The sequence below is a fragment of the Neocloeon triangulifer genome, unplaced genomic scaffold (genome assembly GCF_031216515.1).
Source record: "Neocloeon triangulifer isolate White Clay Creek 2 clone unplaced genomic scaffold, ASM3121651v1 ptg000017l, whole genome shotgun sequence".
Taxonomy (NCBI): domain Eukaryota; kingdom Metazoa; phylum Arthropoda; class Insecta; order Ephemeroptera; family Baetidae; genus Neocloeon; species Neocloeon triangulifer.
The window spans coordinates 819,881-839,036 of record NW_026775559.1 but is presented as its reverse complement, the minus strand read 5'-3'; the positions used below and the strand labels follow the sequence as shown (position 1 = coordinate 839,036).

Below are 19,156 nucleotides of genomic sequence, written 5' to 3'. Positions count from 1 at the left end.
GATAAAATTGGAAAAATTGCCCCATAATTCCTCAACTAAAAAATAATTAAATTAATTAAATATCAATTTGCATAATTCTTGTTTGAAATTTTTCCTGAAATAATTGAAATAGAATAATCGATTGTATTTTATTTTATTAATTTTATTTTAATTCCATCCAATTTAATCTTCACTTCCATCGGTTGGAAGGTCTTCCATATCTGGCCGAGCCATGGCTGGAGGAGGACGATGGTCCCGCGTCGTCCTGGGCGGCCAAATCCTCGTCTAACAAAAGCTCAAAATTCCCGAGCGCCTCGGGCGAGGGTGTTTTGTTCCATCTCACGCTGAAAATTTCAACAATATTTATTTTATCAAAAACTGCTCGCGGTTTTGCGGTGGAGTTTTCGCGAGCGTTGTATTTCCCTTACTCAGGCATTCCGTCCGGAGGCAACACAATACTCAAAATATTGCTGATGAGCTTGTATTTCAGGATCCGGTCGCTCACGGTTGTCGACGTGAGAGAGGGCGAGGCGTTCACCTAAAAAAAGTGTGCACTTTACCACGCGGGATTAAATGTCCTGCCCGGTTTGATCCGCCATGATCCCGTTTCATGTCGGAACACCCTACTCTGTACGCTTTTTTCTTTTGTCGTTTTGAGCAGAAATTTATAAAAAGTGCATCAAGAGGATCGCGTGTCTAAAATGATTCATTTAATTATTCAACTTTTTATATAGAACACGTTAATTATTAATTATGAAAAATTTATTAAATTAAATAAAAAAATTTTTTAAATAAATTTAAATTTAATATTATTGATAACATTAAAAAAATTGATCTATTTAATATTTATTAATCATATTTTGTACTTTTTAGAGCTGAAGATCAAAGTTAAAATTATACTCTTAACTAAAAATTAAATATTAAGCAAAACCCGGCACAATCTATATGTACAAACCCTTTGTAGCTTTAAAAAATGAACTGACTTTGTCATTTTTCTTTTCAAATTTGTTTAAAAAGTAATTTTAAATTTTCAGTTCACTAATTTTTTTATTCAAAACTACATGATTTTGATTTTAAATTTATGCCCTTTTAGTCACATTGCGATTGTTCAATGTAATTTTGTTCCTTTTAATTTTCAAAATTTATTTCCATCTTTATAATTATATCAAAACTACTTATGATTTTTGATTTCAGATTCATTAAATTAAAATTCGATTTATTTCCACCAAGCTTAAGGTTATATTTGTTTTGCTTAAAATATATTCATAAATATTAATTAGTGAAACTACATTATATTATGTTTTTGAACGTTTAAAATCGGCTAAGAATAAAAAAATTCTCAGCGTTTTTCACGTATATTTGTATATTATAATTAAAAAAATATATTATATAAAATATAAATCAAAAACGAAAATAGTATTCATAGTCATTTTGGACAAATTAAACATCAACTTAATAAAAGATCTTTAAAATGATAGAGGAAACGTTGCAAATATTTGTCAATTTTGCACTTTGAGTTGAGCTAATTTATCACGATGAAGCGACTCGTGGCTTTGCCTGAAATCTCAAATCAAGATAGGGCGCGAGTATTGGTGCGGTTGCTCTTTGGATGAATTATTCATACTTCGATAAGCCACGGTTTGAGTTTGCTGTCGATGATGATGTCGTAGCCATAGCACTCAAAGCAGTGGCGGTCGCTGGCCATCACGGAGGCCACGGCGCGCAACGAGTGCACGATGAGCCACGAAATGTTGGCGAAAAGCCGCTCGGTCACACTTTTGCCCCTCGTGCTCTCCAGGTACAGCCGCAGGTTTTGCACGCTCAGCTTGCCGCCGTGCATGCTGTTGTACTCGCCCTGCCATCAAATTTAAAATTGAATAAAATAAAATAAAAAGGATGAAAATAATTAAAAATTGAAACTTTCTCAAGTAAAAAACCCAAATTTCCTTTAGCAAGGTATAATAATCGGATTTAATTTTTTTTCATCAAATCTAAAAATTCAATGAAAATAATATATCATTACTCCTTGCCGTTGGATGGACACGTTGGTCAGGTGGGCAAACGTGTTGTCCAGCTCTTGCACGGCCGCGTCATATTTGACCGTGCAAAATCGACAAAAGCCCTGCTTGAACAAATACGCCTTCAAAGGTCGGAACGAGGTCACCAGCACGTACAGTCGCAGGTCAAATTTCTTTCCTCCGATCAGGAGGGGATTGTCAATATATCTATAAAAAATGTAAAAGTAAGTTTGCTGAAAATTTCGCCTCAACCCTTTAAAAAACAAATTTTAGTAGAAAATTTCCAGGTTTTTTTAGCACAAAAGCTTCATAGATTGAGAAAAGAAAAACAGTAAAAAAAATTCGTTCTATTTTATTTGCTTCAGAAGTTGCAATATTTTTAAAATTTTAAATTCAGGTCTGAAAATAAGTCCTGAAATTTTTCCACTCGTTTTTCATCATTTTTTTAAATGCAATTATAGCATTTTTATTTATTATTTGTGTTTTATTATTATTTTTTTTTTACATTTTGTCACGGAAGTTTTAATATAAATTTTTTTTAACTCTTTTTATTAAGTAACCAAAATTGTGTCTTTTGATCCTGATTACAATCTTAATCTTCACTACCGATTTTTTTTTAAATAGCAAAAATATATAAATATTTTTCTTACCTGGAGATGACGTACGATTCTTTGGCAATGGCTGGATTAAAAGGCGTCTTGCTCTCCCTGGACCACTTTTTCAGTTTTGAGAGGCGGTTGATGAGAAAAATGCCGGCGCCCTGCGATTTACCACACGGCTTCATGATCCACGTGCTCAAGGGACTTTTCCTGTACTCCTCGACGAACATGTTGTAATCGGCGGGCAGGATGAAAGTGATGGGAACAAAATCCAAGTGCAGATATCTTCCTGTTTCAGAGCGTTCGGCCAAAGGACTGCCCTCGCGCTCCAACTCCTTCCTGTACCTTTTGATGTTCTTTATCAGAAGGTCCTTTCTGGTCAGCTCATAATGATTTGGAAAGTGATTTATGGCCCTGATTACATTATTAATTTTTTTAATTAAAATATAGAATTAAATTTACTGAAAGTCGTTCATGCGGTATCCACTATCCACGCTGAATATGTTTCTGCACGTGAGCGTTCCTGCCCTTGAAAGTCATATTTAAAATGTTCAAATTTACTTCTTGGGAAAATATTTAAACTAAATTACAAATACCAATAGAAGTTCCAGTCCTCGTCTGGGCTGACCTGAATCCATCCTCTTTTTTCAAAATTGCTTACGAGTACGGACTTCTCCAAATCTGTACAGAAAGCAATTCGCATTTTCACGTCTTTGACCAAAATTATCCACAGAACTTATATTGATCTGTGCCCCAAAAAAGATTTTAATTCCATGTCAACGTTGCCTTGGCAACTGCGAATTTCACGTTAGAATGCTTTTCCCCCTGAGCTTTTCTGCGAATCCATTTTGCTCCAGGCTTAAAAATGTTTATTTTAGAATTTCATATTTTCTCTTTTGTTATTTTAGGAATTTAGAAAAATAAAAGAAATAATAAATTCTGTTTCCAAATTTTAATTGCCTATTTAAAATTTTACAGTTTCACAAATACCGCAAGCTGGTGGATTAATTTATCGTCATATTCATTATCTGCATTATCATATTCTGTTGATCCAACACAAGTTAACGTGTGGTCTTACTTAAAATTCCCAATGAAATACTTTCCACTTTTTTTTTACCTCAAACTCTCCATTCATAATTTTAGTCCACTCAACTGACAATAAAATTAATTCACTTTCGGTGGTGACTTGGTGATACAATATCTTAATTTGAGTGTTTTTTCTTGCATACAACATTACAGTTTTGAGATGAAATCGAGTAAACAGCGGTGTCTTTGAGATTTGTCGTAAAAGAATCAACACTTGGGTTCCTTTTCGCCCCGCGCGCAAGGTGAAACATTCCCCTCTGCGGCAAGTGTGACCCACGCACTTTTATCATACAAAAATAATGAATCATTATGCACGTCCCAAAATGGATCAATCAATAAAATGGCTAGACGATGAAGAAGAAAGTGCATCAGCAGTCACACTCGACTTCTTGCATTTTGCTATAGCGTCATTTTATTATGCTCTATACAAAAATCTCCACTCACGCAATTAAGTTTTTTCCGTTTGTTTTGTTACTTTTTTCATTTCAGCAGTTTTACTACTTTTTCAAGCTTTGGTAGTGAAATAAACAGCGCTTGTTTTGCGTTTTACTTTTCTCAATCAACAGGCAAGATCACAATGAAGTAATTTATTTTTTATTATTTTGTAAGAACTTTTTTCGCATACTCAATAGTACTTGCTGTAAAATAATTGTGATCAAGTATTATACACTAGCATTTTTTTTTCAAAGATTTTATTTTGGTGCATCTTAAAAATAATCATCATTTAGCGAATGACTACACAACCATGTCAATATGTTACTCTTAAACCGACGACTTTTTTAAGCTGTAGAGCAGTCAACTGAATAATTATCATTTTAGTAATATCATTTTGTCGTACACTTCTTCTTCTTCTCTGCATACAAAATATAAAATGAGTGCTATTCAGGCTAAACAGTCTATGCTAAAATAACAAAGGTCTCTTCTTTTTGAATAGCACTCAATCTTGTTTTGTTATACATCCAGAATTATTAGTTAGACACAAGGAAAGGCAAATATCCACATGTAATTTCTTCCATTTACTGATATTTTGTGTTGGATTAGATTCAGGTGTCCATCGATCCACTTCTTCTTATACATTTTTTCTTTTAAACAGCACACACCTCTTCTTTTACAAGATATTTTTTTGCTGCTACATTTTACAACCGGCGATGATCATCCGATTGAAACGAACAAAATTATATATTCAAATCAACCATTCACTCAAAAATACTCAAGCAACAAAACCAACCGTATTTATTCGTCCATCGATCTGCTTTGATTTTAATTGCTGTCGAAAGCTCAGCAATCAAGCAGAATTGTACATTCAAGCTTGCGTTTTTCTTGTCGTGTCTTCGTATGACTTTTCGGAGAACCTCCTAAAGGTTAAGTTTTTATTGCAATTTACATGTATTTATTAAAGCGCGCGGCGACAGTAGTGGTCATATCTGGTATTATAATTGAATCAATCTCAACTGCCTTTTTCCGTCCGATAAGTTCGGAACTGTTTTCTACTATTTTTCGGTTCTTAGGCCAAAACTGAATTCTGCTTGACGAAATTAATCAAGTTGAAAAGAAATACTGCATATTATTCACGACCTAAGATCTCGTTCCCATTCTCGACACTCTCCAGCAAATTCAACAGAGGAATGTACAGCGAAATGCCCGCTCGTCAGAGCTCTTGCCTCGATTTGGACATTGCGGGACACTATTATGCTCCAACATGTTTTGGCAGTTCTAAGAGAGCCTGGCTCATCATTTTTTTTTTCATTAATTTTACTCTTCTTTAGGGGAATTAAAATCCGCCTATACCTACTAAAGCAGACTCAAAATATGAAATTAAAAAACGCTCTCCTTTTGGGCTGGGAGTGTATAAAAAATTAAGAATAAACGACGGAATGAAATTAAAACAAAAGCTAATTTCCGCCCGGAAATCTGCAGTATTTCATCATAAGCGATACATCAATCGCCAGCCCAAAGTGATTTCAAATCACAAATCTCAAGTCTGCTCGACAAGAAACCAACTAAAAATAAATACACTAAACATATCATTTAGTTGAGGTGAAAGAGAGTGTATGTGTGTGTGCTGACTACTAGAGAAACCAGGTTGATAATATTCCCGTAGCTTTTACTCTAGGCCAGGGGTCAGAAATGAAATTTTAAGTAGCAGCAGCAGCAACATTCAACAATCAAAAGTTTGAGACTCAAAAGTTGTTTGGCTGGCGGGTGAAATTCTTAGAAGGCAAGGGTGGCTGCTACCAGAAGGGTGAGCACAGACATGAGTGGAGCCAGACCGTCCACTCCTCCGGTCACTCGGACGTCCGCGTCTCGCAGCAGAGGCGTGTCGATAACGTGGATGATGCCGTTAGTGCACTCGACGTCAGGTCGGGAGACAAGGATGCGCTCGCCTTGCCATTCGAGGTAGTAGCCTAGAAATCACAGAGTGGTCCGGGTTAGTCTGGCTGGTGCAAATATTTGCCCTTTTGTGTTGGGGGATTTGCAGAGAGAGTTGCAACGTTCTACTCGTAATTCAATACCAATTTGTGAATAAAAATAATAAATAATGTGGTGATGCAAGTTAAGTTTTGCAAAATAATTAGCAGAAAAAATATTAGGAAGAGGAGAAGGGTTGCAATAATTGCAACGGTGTAAGAAATAGTTAAAAAGCCAGTGCAGAAAAGTGTCAAAACTCAAGCGCTTAAATGTATATTATATAAATCAAAGAGAAGCACAGAGATTTGTGTCTATGGTCTAGTTATAAAAGAAAACCAAAAATATGCGAAGCCTGGTGATTTTGTTCTCCACATGTGAAAACAAAAGGTACTTTGCGGTTGCCTGCCTCAGCAAAAACCAAAGGCTGCTTAAATTTTCTGTGAGAATGTGATGTTATGAGGTTATGAACTCACCGGCTTCCCCTGCCTCGGCATCAGCTGTGTTATAATAAAAAAATATATTTTGTCAAAAACGCAATTTATATCAAAAGTAGTCAAAAATCATACAAAAACAAGGGACAGAGGACCAGAAATGTAGAAAAATTCTTATATATCGAAAGCGACATCAAAAACTAAAGACAGTGCACAAATTCATGCTTCGGGACAGAAGAAGTTGAAGGGTCTGATATATTTTTTCTGTTTGGCAAAATCATGCGGATGAAATGAGAATATGAAAATGGCTAGTTGAAGATATAATGGTCCATGCCTATTATCACTCGGTCGACTCTGTGGTAATAGATTATGGAAAAAGTGAAAATGAAAGTTGGGGAAAGAACACGTACGGGTTTCGCTACGGACGAGATACACAAATACACATACACACCACAGCCTGATACTCACTTTTGTCAATCTCCTTGACCTTAATGTGCAAGATGTCGCGCACGGTGTGAGGGATGGCAGACTCGTTATGCTGGAAAAGGTCCTTGAGCTCGGCCATGGTGTAAGCCTGGTCCACAATCAGGTGACGCTCCAGAATCGATCGGGCCTGTTGGTAGAAGAAAATTTTAACAAAAATTGAATAATACCATTTAATAAAAATAATTACGTGGTACTGGAAGTCCCTCATGAAGAGTTTTTTGTGGGTCGAAGGGTAGTGCAGCTCTGCCTTCTCCCAGGCTGAATCGCGGGGCACAAAGTAGGTGTAGCGCTTGAAGGGGTTGCTCAATTGCTCGTTGAACCGCTCACCTTGGCCCAACCAGAAGGTTTTGCTGAGGGAAAAAATTTGGTCAATTTCGGAAATTTATCGATTTTATAATTAATTTAGAAATGAACAAGAAGTTCATCACTAAAGTTGCATTTTTAAACCGGATATTTATTTAATTAACAGTATGTCTCTTTTAAAATGTATTTTCAGCTTTTTCTGTATAGTTTTTTTTTGCTGTATTCATGACATGACTGTATCGAGTGGAGAATAAATAAATAAATAAATAAATTGATAAAAAATTTGAGATATACAAAACATTTAATAATCCTTGGGTTGGTATCAGAAAAAAAGCATTTATTTATTGAAGAAAATTTTGCACTTCATGATAATTTTTATAGGTTTCATTAACAAATATGCTCTCAACATAAATTCCTCTTTTACAGCTGCTCTTTTAAGTACATGTTAGTAAACATCATAATAACAATATTTAACAAATTTATTATTAAAACTAAAAAAAAATATATATATTTTTACACTGTAATATATTTAAAAACATAATTCTTAACTTAATATTTTGATTAAATTTAAAGGAATAGTAATTTGAGGGGAAAAATTATTATAAAATAAATAGTTATCAGCGAGGGTAGAATTAAATTATAGTTACTTGAGAGCAGGGTCGGTGGCCAATTTTTCTCCAACAGTCGAATAAGGAATGCCGAGAACACGGTCGATAATGTGCACTATGCCGTTGGTGGCCGCAATGTTGGGCTGGATCACGGTGGCGTTGACCCCGCCACCCTCGACGGTCAGCGTCTCGTTGTGTCCCTGGCGGATCACGTTGAAGTACAAATTCTTGCGCGACGCCGCCGACTCGACCTAATAACACGAAAAGTATTTTAATCGCGTAAAACTAAAAAAAATCAATTTGCATTTGGGAAATCGCGGCGCTTTGTTTACTGCAGGAGGACACGCGTAACGGTGGCCGCAGAGTAATCCTGTCACTTTCGCAGAGCCGCCGCTAAGCAGCCTTCTTACGCAACAACCCCCGTAACAAGGGACTTTTTGGTTGCAAACAAAGAAAGGCCGAAACTTGCACGGCTGCCCGAGTGGACAGATCGGAGGGCGAAGACCCACACCACACGAAGAGAGGGAAGCCTTTCGTGTGTTCGTTCCGCAATAAGTCTGACAATTGTTTGGGGATAATTTCACAAGGGACGATTTGCCGATGTGCAAAACAGCGATAGATCATAATTAAGAATTTTTTCTAGCCTCATAAGTCATTTTTTTATCCAAAAATTTGATTTCGTTTTAGTGCTTATAGTTAAAAAAAGTCTATTTCATTCAATCAAAAGCATATTTTGATAATCAATCCTACTGTTAGAGAATCATTTCATTGTGAAATAATAAAATTGAGACTGCGAATAATTTGTAATTAATTTTTTTACAACACTTTTGCAGAATTATCATCATAAATATTTAGGCTGTTTTAAGATATTCATAATTTTCTATTGGAATTTTTAACTTTTATAATATTTAATACATAGTTTTTTAATAAAATAATTTTATTTAAAAAATTTTTCTTTAAAAAAGTCTTGCATTTTTTGAAAACCATAATTCTCTACCAGATCTATTTTTGTAGTATTCAAAAGATATGTTAATAAAATGACTTTCTAAAATCTTATTGAAACTATTTACTTAAAAATCAGTAAACCTCATATTAAAATTGTATTCCTGTAATAATTTATAATGTCTATTAATTAATTTGTGGATTATAGTTTCTTTTTTATGTTTGAAACGTGTTCGTAATTTGTTTAACCCTATCAACATACCTGAATGATGTTCTGGCTGAGGATGTATTCGAGGGGCAGTTTGTCGGCGACCAAGTGCATCCGAAGAATCTCCTTGACCTTGTCCTTTGTCTGCAGGATATTGTTCAGGTTGGCGTTCTCCCAGGCGGCGTTCGAAGGAGCGAACAGGGTCAACGACTTCATGTTGGTGATCTGGGTCATGAATTCGCCTCCGTGATCCATGATCACTTCGTACAATTTGTTCAGCGGGCCATCTTCCTTTTCCTGCGCGGGACCAATCGTTTTGTTAAAAACCAGCGTGGAAACGGAAGAAAGCGAAAATATTGACACTACAGCACCAGAATTCGGCCAATTGGTCAATAGTAATGTGCTTGTATGATGGAGTGCATTTGTTATTTTGAATAATTTTGTAGAGATTTTGAGGGTGAAAGTGCCAATATTTTTTTGAAACTCGTCGGCTACACATTTGAGTCAAATTATACTGCAGCTTGAGATTTTTCAAGTCTTTTGTTGTGGTTTTTTTACACTATATACTGACAGCAGTGAGAAAAGCCAGTCGTGGATGGCATTGTTCTTAATTTTTTTTTCGTTAGAATACACGGTTAATGTCCAATTTTTGACGAGTTCATGCGTCAGTCATGCGCCTACAGATTTGAAATTTGAAAGAACGGGGTTTGAGATTTTCACAGGCGAGCTATTTGAAAATAGTTTAAACTGGAAAACAGGTACACTTTTTTTTTGTCTGGATACAAAGCTTACAAAGCTCACACTGAAAATGCTTTTCTCTGTTTTTCAAATTTCCATCGCCTGCCAATTCGGTGCCCAAACATTTTCAGGTGAAACTACCACAAAAAATTCGGCCATAAAAATACTTTTCAAAAAACATCATTTGCATTTGATGGGTGGATTTCTTATATACTTTTGTGGTGCACTAACTAAATTAATCTTCCCCAGAAAGGGTCCAGATTTCCTTGTTTTCAACGCGTGGTTTTGCTTCGCAACAGAGGAAATCTGAATTTGGAACTTTCATCACTCGGTGGTCGATTTGTTTCAAAATCAACGGTAAATTAATTGGAACGTTATTTTTACAATAGAAGGAAAATGGAGGGATTTCTGGACCCACTCTGGCACATCAACAGACACTTACGACATACAGAGAAAATAACTTTGGTACTTACACTCACAATACCCTAGCATGCAGTAGATTTTATCAAAAATTGTTTGTTTTAGTTTGTTTTGTTATATTATCCCAAATTTGCATGCAAAGTGAGAAGAAAAACTGGGTATGAGAAAAATCCAGATGATACAAATTTTTTTGTATTTTTCTTGTAAAAATGTGTAAAGTTCATAACTGCATCAAAAAAACAATTGGCCTGATTTCGTATGAAAATTTAGGTCGCAGATTATAAACTTTACTTAAATATATATATTTTTTTTGTGATAATGAGGTGAATGATCTACTCGAACATTGACTACCTCTATTCTATTCAGGCGCACTCAAGATCTTTTCTTGCCTAGTGATGATCGTGACTAAAAAAACTTTCATTGATAAATGCTGGGTACATGCGTTTAATCAATGCTCTTTTTGTATTATCCAGGGGCATGCACCAATAGACAAGTCCAGAAATCCTATTTATATATAATTGAAAAGTATGTTCTCATGAGCTAATGAGTGGGATATGAAAGAGGAAGTTTCCTTTTCTAAAATATGCCAGACTCTATATTAAGTACGAAAACTGTTTGCAACTCATATTATACTATAACAGGGGGTCTTCTTTTCTAGAAGAAGTTACATCATAACAATCACCGAGTGATATTGAATAATGGAGGGATTAAAAATGCTTCCCTCGTGTTTGAACTTCTGATTCTCATATTTACTCGTGGCATGCTGTGGTTACTATAACGTCTACCATAAATTATATTTACAACATCTCGCGAATACTGTTTGCGTAACCTTGCGTGTTTTATATTATCACGACTCGAGTGGCATTAGCATCTTATGAAAATTTTGGAAAACGAGTGTTTGGATCGCAGTTTACTATTTGTAAATATCTAAAGTAAGGCTATAAACGTGTTTGAATAAATAGAAATATAAATTAATGGCACTTGATAATGTGAATCGTGTTTTCTTTGTTGTTGGAATTTTGAAATGTTTTAAAGGATTTCAGAAAGATTTTTTTAGAGAAAATCATGCATTTGCAGGAAAATTGTGCCGTGGATAAAAATACAAATGAAAAACTTGTCGGAATTATTAAAAATGTGCTCGAAAGAGGAAAATGTGCTCATAAATGTTGTAAATGAAAATTAATAACCTTGACGATTTGTATAATTTTTGGACCATTTGTTATAAAAAATATCTATAATTACGCATTCCATTCATGCAAAAGGGACAAATATTGTCATAAAAACGGATGCACCAATTATCCAAGACTACATCGTGCACTTTGGTCGGATGCAATTATGATTAGATGAGAGAATGATCGAAAATTCTTTATCAGAAATTTAAATATATTTTTAAAATTACCTTGAACGACTGTGACACCAACATTGAAAGTCCGTAATGAAAATGGAAGCAAAATAAAACGTAATTAATAATAAAGTTTGTGAGACAACAACTGAGACAAAATTGGAAAATAAAAATCAAGTCACGTGATTGGAAAAGTTGACAGTCAGTGACAATCAAAGTGGATTTAGAGAGATTTTTTATATGAGATACACAAAATTAATAAAAACAAAAAGTTATTAGCAGCCCTCTATTTTTCGACACTCATTTAGCTTCTAAGTAAGTTTAGAGCAGAAAATAAATCATAATATTTAAAAATTTAAAGAGGAGAGAGAAATTTAGGCTCTGTTTGCATGATTTTGGGATCCTTTTCTTGAATTGTGGTTCTGTGGAAAAATGTACAAATGCTGAGATGGGAGGTATAAGTATAACAGATGGGACCCTGATATATTTTTAATCAACTTGCATACCGCAGCGTCGAACACAACTTACATTCAGATTGTCTAAACCCTGCGTGATTTGATTAAAATTCATTTTGTTGGTATATAAAAGCAGCGTCAACGCAGCTACACGGAGAAAATCGACTCACCTGAAGAAACTGCGTGACGGTGGTGTCGACCACCATCAGAGGACGGTGGATCAGGTGCACGACGCCGTTCTTCACAGGGATGTTGGCGTGCACGATTTCGGCCATCACCACACCGGTCGGGTGACTGTTGTCGCCCACAATTGTATTGCTGCTCACGTACGCTACAAGGAAAAGATAACACTTCCGTTGACCAAATGTGGATCTCGACTATCTCCAGTAATAAAGAAAGGGTAAAAAACGAGGAGAGAGAATGAAAGACAGTAAAAGCATTGTTTTTTAACCCGTTAAAATTCTATTCATGAATAAAATAGAATTGACAAACCTTTAAGGGAGTAAAGATGACAATAAATTTAATTTAGAAATCAATTTTGAAAGTTAATTTTCTTCTTAAATAAATACTAAAAAAAAAAAATAATAATAATAATAATGATATTTTGCTGCAAAATTAAGATGGAAGGATGCGATGCCCCAATTTTATAGTGTGACAGGCGATTTTCTAAAAATAAATTCAATCTAGAGGTAAATAAGAGTATGACAAAGGATTTTCCATTTGCCATATAGGCCAAGCAGTGACGCGCTTACCTCTGTGTGATTTATCGTCCGGCTGAGTGGAGAAGGAAACCTGCACTCGAATGTTGTCGGTGAAAGCCATGGTGTCAAATTCCTCTCCCACAGGGGTAGAACGGATGAAAAGCACCCTGTTGGGGATGACGTGACCGTCGATTACTTTCATGTCAATCTTCTCGGGCCTCGGGGGTGGCTGCAAATAAAAATATTAGCACAGCAAATAATTTGATTTGTCCTCTGAGGGACAAATTGATTTTTTTCCTCACCTTGAACCCTTCGTCGACAGGGATGAAGAAGGTGTTTCCGCCTCCCATTTTAAAGACAGATTCCTTCTGGTTCTGGTTCACTCTCTGACGGAAAGATCTGTTCCGAGGAAAAGAAATGTTTAAGTTTTCTGGTTTAACGGGGGAATGATTTTGAAATTAAGCACCTGACTCGGTGTGATCCTAACTGGACGCTTTCTGACTGGGCGAGGAAAGTGGCAGCGTCGGGATTGTCGACTGAAGTGTCAGGCGAAACTGACATCAAAGGCACGAGCACTTCGTCAATCACATGGAGAACCTATGTGAAATTCAAGGTGGAATTAGTGAGAAACATGATATATACAAAGATGGCTGCTCCAGAGGGTTCATGTTTTGCACGCATACAAAATATTCCATTTTCCTTCAAAATTCCTACCAAAGTTGGTTCCCAGGATAAAAAATCATTAATAAAAAATTTATCATTTATATTTTAAATCCTACATAATAAATTTCAATACTTAAAGGGAATTTAAATTTCTGGGCGTATTTAATTTCAATATTCCCGAGTGCAAAATGAAAATTTCTATTTTCATTCATAGCATCTTTCTCATACTCTGACTGTCCGATTTTTTTTTTTAAATTTCCAAATAAAAAAATATAAAATTGATCAGTCTGAATTTAAATTTTTACAAAAAAAAAAAAAAAAAAAAAAACAGATGCAATATGAATTTCTTGATAGGTCTGTTTGAAAAAAATGTAAATTAATCTATTTTGAAAATTTTGAAAGAGTATTAATTTAAATATTGAAGAATTGTACTCTGATGAGGTATTTTCAACAAACTATATTTTGAAAATCTGACCAGATCATCCAAAATTATCGGACTTCATTCAAAATTTGTACAAGTTTGTGCACCGAAATTGAGTGGGACTAAATCAATCTAAAATATAATAGGGATGGCCACCCTTTAGTTTGGTAGCCATCACTACATAATTGAAAAACACTCAATCGATCGCTCCTTCTTAAAAAATTAATTTAATTTAGACAAAGGCGCTGTCAGTAACATGGTCGGTTCATGCACTGGAAATTGAAAACAAAAGGGCTTTTGTCGAGCGGCTCATTACTACATGCTGCTAATTATTTGTGCCGATTGGCCGGCTCGTCAATGCATGAATGGTTTGCAATGTGAAGAGTATATCTCGCGCGAGGCACAATTGCGACGTGCACAAGTGCTCCCACTCGGCAGAGCAGACTTATCAATTGAATGACAGCATTACTTTCAATATACGCGAGTCTGGATGGGGTAGGCTATACACCCACCCGTGCATGTCTCGCGCAGATAAACCGCCCTGTTCACGATCGAGAGGGTAAAAAGTAGGCCTTTCTTTTGGGACTTGCGATCGGCAGGATCAGTTCTACAGCCGTAAAAATGAGGGCACGACAAAAGTGAGATCTAATTTATTTTCTAACCAATGCTAAACAAGCAACTTCAATAAGTATGAGCTAGTTCTAATAGAATTATCATTAAATTGAATATAATTGCAAATATTTAACTAGTATAAAAAAATTTAAAATATTGACTACTAACCTGAGCAGAGTTCTGCGAATTGACACCCTGGAAGTTGGACCTTTTCTCCAGCACTCTCGCATTGTTGATGAAGAGCTCTTTCTTGTTGCCACTACCCTTTGGCATTCTGGTGACCCAGAGGGGCGGCGAACCGTCGTACGAGGTGGTCACCGTGTCACTCAGCTTTTCCAGGTTCTGTGCCACTCCAGAGGCTGTGCGACAAAAACTTGAGACAGGGAAAGCAAAAGTGGGCGGAAAAGGGAAGGTTACTCACCGATGTGATAGAGGATGAGGTTGTCGTTGACTGGTCCCTTGAACCTTTGGAAAGCCTCATTTGTGGGAGCAAAGAAAGTCGCTTTGTGGAAATTGAGCGTGAAGTTGGCCAGCACATTCTGTTCTAGTAACAGATAGAACTGAAACAGACAAAAATTGGAAAATAAGTCTTCATTAATTGTTGTAAAATAATAAAATTTTGACAAAATTCAAAGAAAACTGTGGGGTAATCGACTTCACCATCAATGACCAAACATAAAACTTAGACCTATTTTAATAATCGACGCAGATAAGGTTATTTTTAAGCATACAAATTTGTTAGAAAGTTAAAAATCGAGGGTCATATTTATTAAAAATAAAATAATAATAATAAATAAAAATCAGAATCAGAACCCAATGAAATAATTTATAAAAATAACCCATGGATGGAATGGCACGAGGAAAAACTTTTCAAAACAGCTTTGAGAACAGCCCTTCTCTCGTTCAGCTTTAGGCCAGTGACAAAGTAAAGATTGTGACAAAAGTTTTCCCCGGATCTCCTTTATCGTTTTTCCGCCGCAGGGGCCGAAATGAGTGTGGTGTCGGCGCTCCTCTTTCTTTTTTTTTCTATATTGGCGCGTCAATTTCGACGTATAGGCCGTAAAACGCTCGCTCAAACTCGCATTACATCGCACCCCGCGAGAATAAAAGCGGCAATTTGGGGCCAACTAAAGTACAAACACAGGCGTGCATGTACACGTGGAAATTCCCCGACGGCAAAAAAGACACGCGGTTTAATTCACCGGGCGCGCAGTAAATATATTTGCACCGTAAACGGCGGGCGGCGCATAAAATTTGGGGTAATGGTTGGCGTGACGGGTGGGCAGCGAGCCGGAGAGTCACCCCCGGCCCTCCGCCGCTCGCGCCGATCGATGTTATTGGCCCACTTTCGTCGACCGACTACACTCGGCTACTGCGAAACACCCAAGCGCCTCTGATATTAGAACACTCGTACATATATACAGTATAATAAAAATTGACATTTGTAGGTACGCTTTGTGCTATTGGTGCAGCAAGTCGGACAATTGGATAGGGGGCTGTGACGCAGGGGGCGGCAGGCGTGCGTGCTCGCAGCAACCTTTGCCGCCTTTGACCTTTAAAGCTCTTGCTGATGCTTTTGAATAACACCGGGCATCGCTGAAATCCACGAAAACTCACGAAAAACTCGCATTAACCGAACGGGAGATTAAAAATGTATATGTTCGACAGCACAGGGGTGGAATCCTCTTTAATGATTTTTTTTTTATAACAAAATTTCGTTGGTCGTTAAAATTATGTAATGATAAAATGACGAGGTAGAGACTCGTAAATAATTTAATTTCATAAATTTTGCATTAAAAACCCTCCAGCACTAATTGGATTTTGAAATTTTGGGCATTTCCCTATTTAATCAGCCCTCGCGTAATTTTCAACATCATCCCCGTCCACCCTTAATCCTCACGTCTAATTCTCCGACTCTTTCAACGGAACGGATTTAAAGAAGAGAACGTGCATGCGCCGACTTATCTCTCAGGGCTGCTGTGCCGTGAATTTTTATTTTTCCGCAATAAAGCCGCGAGAGCAAATCGCGTTTGTGGCAGAAATATTATCCGCCGCGGTGCACAAAGAAATTAAGCGCGGGTGTGCGGAGCGAAAAGCTCCACACAATCCTGTTTCATATTCTGTTTCGCATGCAATGCCGCTCGTTTCTCTCTCTACCATCTCCCAATGCAGAGATTTAGATAAGGCGTATATTTCCCATTCACATGCGAGTGGCCGACCAAAAATAACGTTTTTGTGGCTCGATATTGATCAAAGTTGCCGCGATTGATTTGAATGAATGTAATAATATTCAGGTATTTTCATCCTTGACTTTATGATCAATTATTGACTCACATTGAATTCAATACAGAATAATAGTACAAGATTTTATGAGAAGAATAAAACTTATTGTATCATAATCTTTTTTTTTATCAAAATCCTAGATGAAACTGAAATTGTATACTTTTATAATAAAATATTATTAAATATGTATAATGTTACATGCGATTAAACATTAAAAATTCAAATTTAATTGTTAAATTTTCCAAATTTTCATCTTGTTGTTGCAACTTGACTACTTCGCAAAAAAAATTATTTTCTGATTTGAATCAATTTGAACAAAAAAGGGCACCAAGTTTTTGTCTTCAATCAACACAATCTCTACAATAAGTTAAAGAAAAAAAATTCAAAATTTTTGTTTTCAATATGAAAAAATAGTTTGTTTTGTTTGCTTATCCGTTACATTTTAGCTCGTATTTGACCAGAAAAGTAGAGTTTCCTGGGTGAAAAGCAGTGCAAATAAACTGGGCGGTCAAATATGAGAGCGGCGGCGGTGCGAGGCCGCGATCGGGAACAAGAGCGCCCCTTTGTCTGCAGCGCAGCCACGGCGGGTGAATCACTGAAAGTGCCCGCTTTTCGTCGTCGTCGGCTTGGTGAGGTCACGGATCGATCCAACCCTTCACTGCAGCTGTGACGTCATCGGTGCCTAGGTCAGCTGACTAACAGACACACATTACCGGCGCCTCGCTCGCTGAAGCCGCGCACCAAATTGATCAATTGACGAACTTTGACGAAGGGACGAAAAATCAATCTCGGGGCCGCTTCCTCTCCAATTTCCCCCGACTAATCTGAATTCAGCCTTTATTTCAAAGCTTGATTGCCTGGCCTGATTTTCCTTCTTCATTTGCCACAACACCGCGGCATGCGAGGCACCGCGCGATCGATTCTACCCATTCCCAAAATAAATACTCACCCCCTGACCATAGTGACTGCGAATTTTTTTCACTTCTGTTGGTTTGATATTGATTATAACTTGACCATCTGCACCACCAACTTTTTTATTCTTTTTGTTTGCTCTTCCTCGTAGCATCTTGCGCTGCGAGGGGGGAATTTTTTGGGAAAAAAGTTGCTGTTAGTTTGTTTCTCGAGGGCTGTTCCTTTTCGGGGAAAATGTTTCCCTTTTGAATATTTTTATTTACACCAACCGCACGCCATAAACGGGTGTGATCATAAAGCGACGCGGCCGGCTGGCTTTTGTTAAACAAATAAATAAACGTAAACCCTCGCGACTACACATAAGTTAAGCCCTTTTATAGAAGCTGAAAAACGACGCTCACCCCCTTTTGTGCGTATACTTTCGTTTCGGCGCTCATAAATTATTTATCCAATTTGCGTTTATTAAAATCGAGCTGTCGCGGGAGAAACAAGAAAGGCGTGGTCGGAGGGGGTGCAGCTCTGAGAAATTACTTTCTCAAAATTAAAAAACGGAAAAGGAAGCCCCTAAAAGAGAAGAAGTACATAAAACAGACAAGAAAAATAAATGTTCATCCCTAAAAATACCGTGAAAATATGAGGCAGGCTGATGCAGGACTATACGGAACTAGGCCACTCTTCCTCTAACAAGAGCAGGGTCATTCGGAAGGATCCTTTGTCCGAAAGATCAAAGGGACTACAGGACAGGGCCAGTTGGGCATGGCATACTTCACTTTCATCTACATTCTGCACTTCTCTTTAAAAGCTACATGGAGATAATGTCGCGAATCAGCGTTTGAAATGATATAACATACCACCCTATCCTGTCTCAACTAAATGATGATTGATGCAGTTTATCACAAAGAGAGAGAGACGCCGCAGAGAAGACACAAGATAAATTATAAATGGAGTACAAAAAGAACAAAGAATTTATAAAGAGAAATATAATTATTATAAATTTTAATACCGTTTTCAGCCATTATCTTTCTTTATTTAGTAGATTGATATTGTTTGGAAAATTTCAATTTATTTTTTTGCTTTGAAAATTTTACAATAAATCTCAATAAATAATTTTCTTTAAATAAGTTTACATTTTAAAGGTTGGCGTTGCCTTAATAAGTACTGCTAAATATTTCAAAATATTTCTTATTGTTAACTGGGCAAAATAATTCTCTACTGAAATTTAGTATGATATCTGAACTCAGTAAAAAATTGCAGTGCAAAATTTGGTAAATAACATTTCTCAATTTGAAATTTTTTAACCAATTCTCAATCTTGTTTTACTTGTAGAAATTCAAATAAAATATGCCAACGTTAGATAATTTTATTCACAATTTCTCTTGTACGCGTGCGTTTTCTCCCTGTTTACCGGGAGTCGCGACGACGTTCTCACAATCATAAATTATTCATGGTCGTGGAGACATTTTTTTTTCACGGAGCACTCTACGAATGTGCTCGATTAATATTTCACGAGATGCTCGGCGGAACAAAAGTCCAGCAGTAG

General features: G+C 36.6%; 2 protein-coding genes across 7 annotated transcripts in view; both read right to left on the bottom strand.

Annotated features, from left to right (window-relative positions):
• Positions 1-114: 114 nt before the first annotated feature.
• LOC132203290 (polyglutamylase complex subunit TTLL1) lies at positions 115-3,727 on the bottom strand. The gene is made up of 8 exons (XM_059630950.1): positions 3,721-3,727; positions 3,193-3,331; positions 3,059-3,124; positions 2,648-3,010; positions 2,003-2,204; positions 1,604-1,834; positions 408-517; positions 115-323 (listed from the first exon to the last, which is right to left on the bottom strand). The coding sequence occupies exons 1-8, from the start codon at positions 3,725-3,727 to the stop codon at positions 170-172; spliced, it is 1,272 nt and encodes a 423-aa protein (XP_059486933.1). The 3' UTR covers positions 115-169.
• The window catches only part of LOC132203744 (fasciclin-1), a 91,413-nt gene continuing 75,790 nt past the window's right edge, over positions 3,534-19,156 (bottom strand). For 2 of the 6 annotated variants that reach the window (XM_059631734.1, XM_059631735.1), the window contains 14 exons: positions 14,843-14,981; positions 14,590-14,780; positions 13,192-13,322; positions 13,028-13,124; positions 12,777-12,954; positions 12,195-12,355; positions 11,627-11,635; positions 10,281-10,292; positions 9,124-9,366; positions 7,959-8,170; positions 7,196-7,358; positions 6,991-7,135; positions 6,565-6,588; positions 3,534-6,087 (listed from right to left, as the gene is read on the bottom strand). In XM_059631734.1, the coding sequence (XP_059487717.1) occupies positions 5,894-6,087; positions 6,565-6,588; positions 6,991-7,135; positions 7,196-7,358; positions 7,959-8,170; positions 9,124-9,366; positions 10,281-10,292; positions 11,627-11,635; positions 12,195-12,355; positions 12,777-12,954; positions 13,028-13,124; positions 13,192-13,322; positions 14,590-14,780; positions 14,843-14,981 (1,899 nt within the window). In that variant the 3' untranslated portion in view covers positions 3,534-5,893. The remainder of the gene's footprint in view (positions 6,088-6,564; positions 6,589-6,990; positions 7,136-7,195; positions 7,359-7,958; positions 8,171-9,123; positions 9,367-10,280; positions 10,293-11,626; positions 11,636-12,194; positions 12,356-12,776; positions 12,955-13,027; positions 13,125-13,191; positions 13,323-14,589; positions 14,781-14,842; positions 14,982-19,156) is intronic. The other 4 variants (XM_059631737.1, XM_059631736.1, XM_059631739.1 and 1 more) reach the window with 4 other exon arrangements.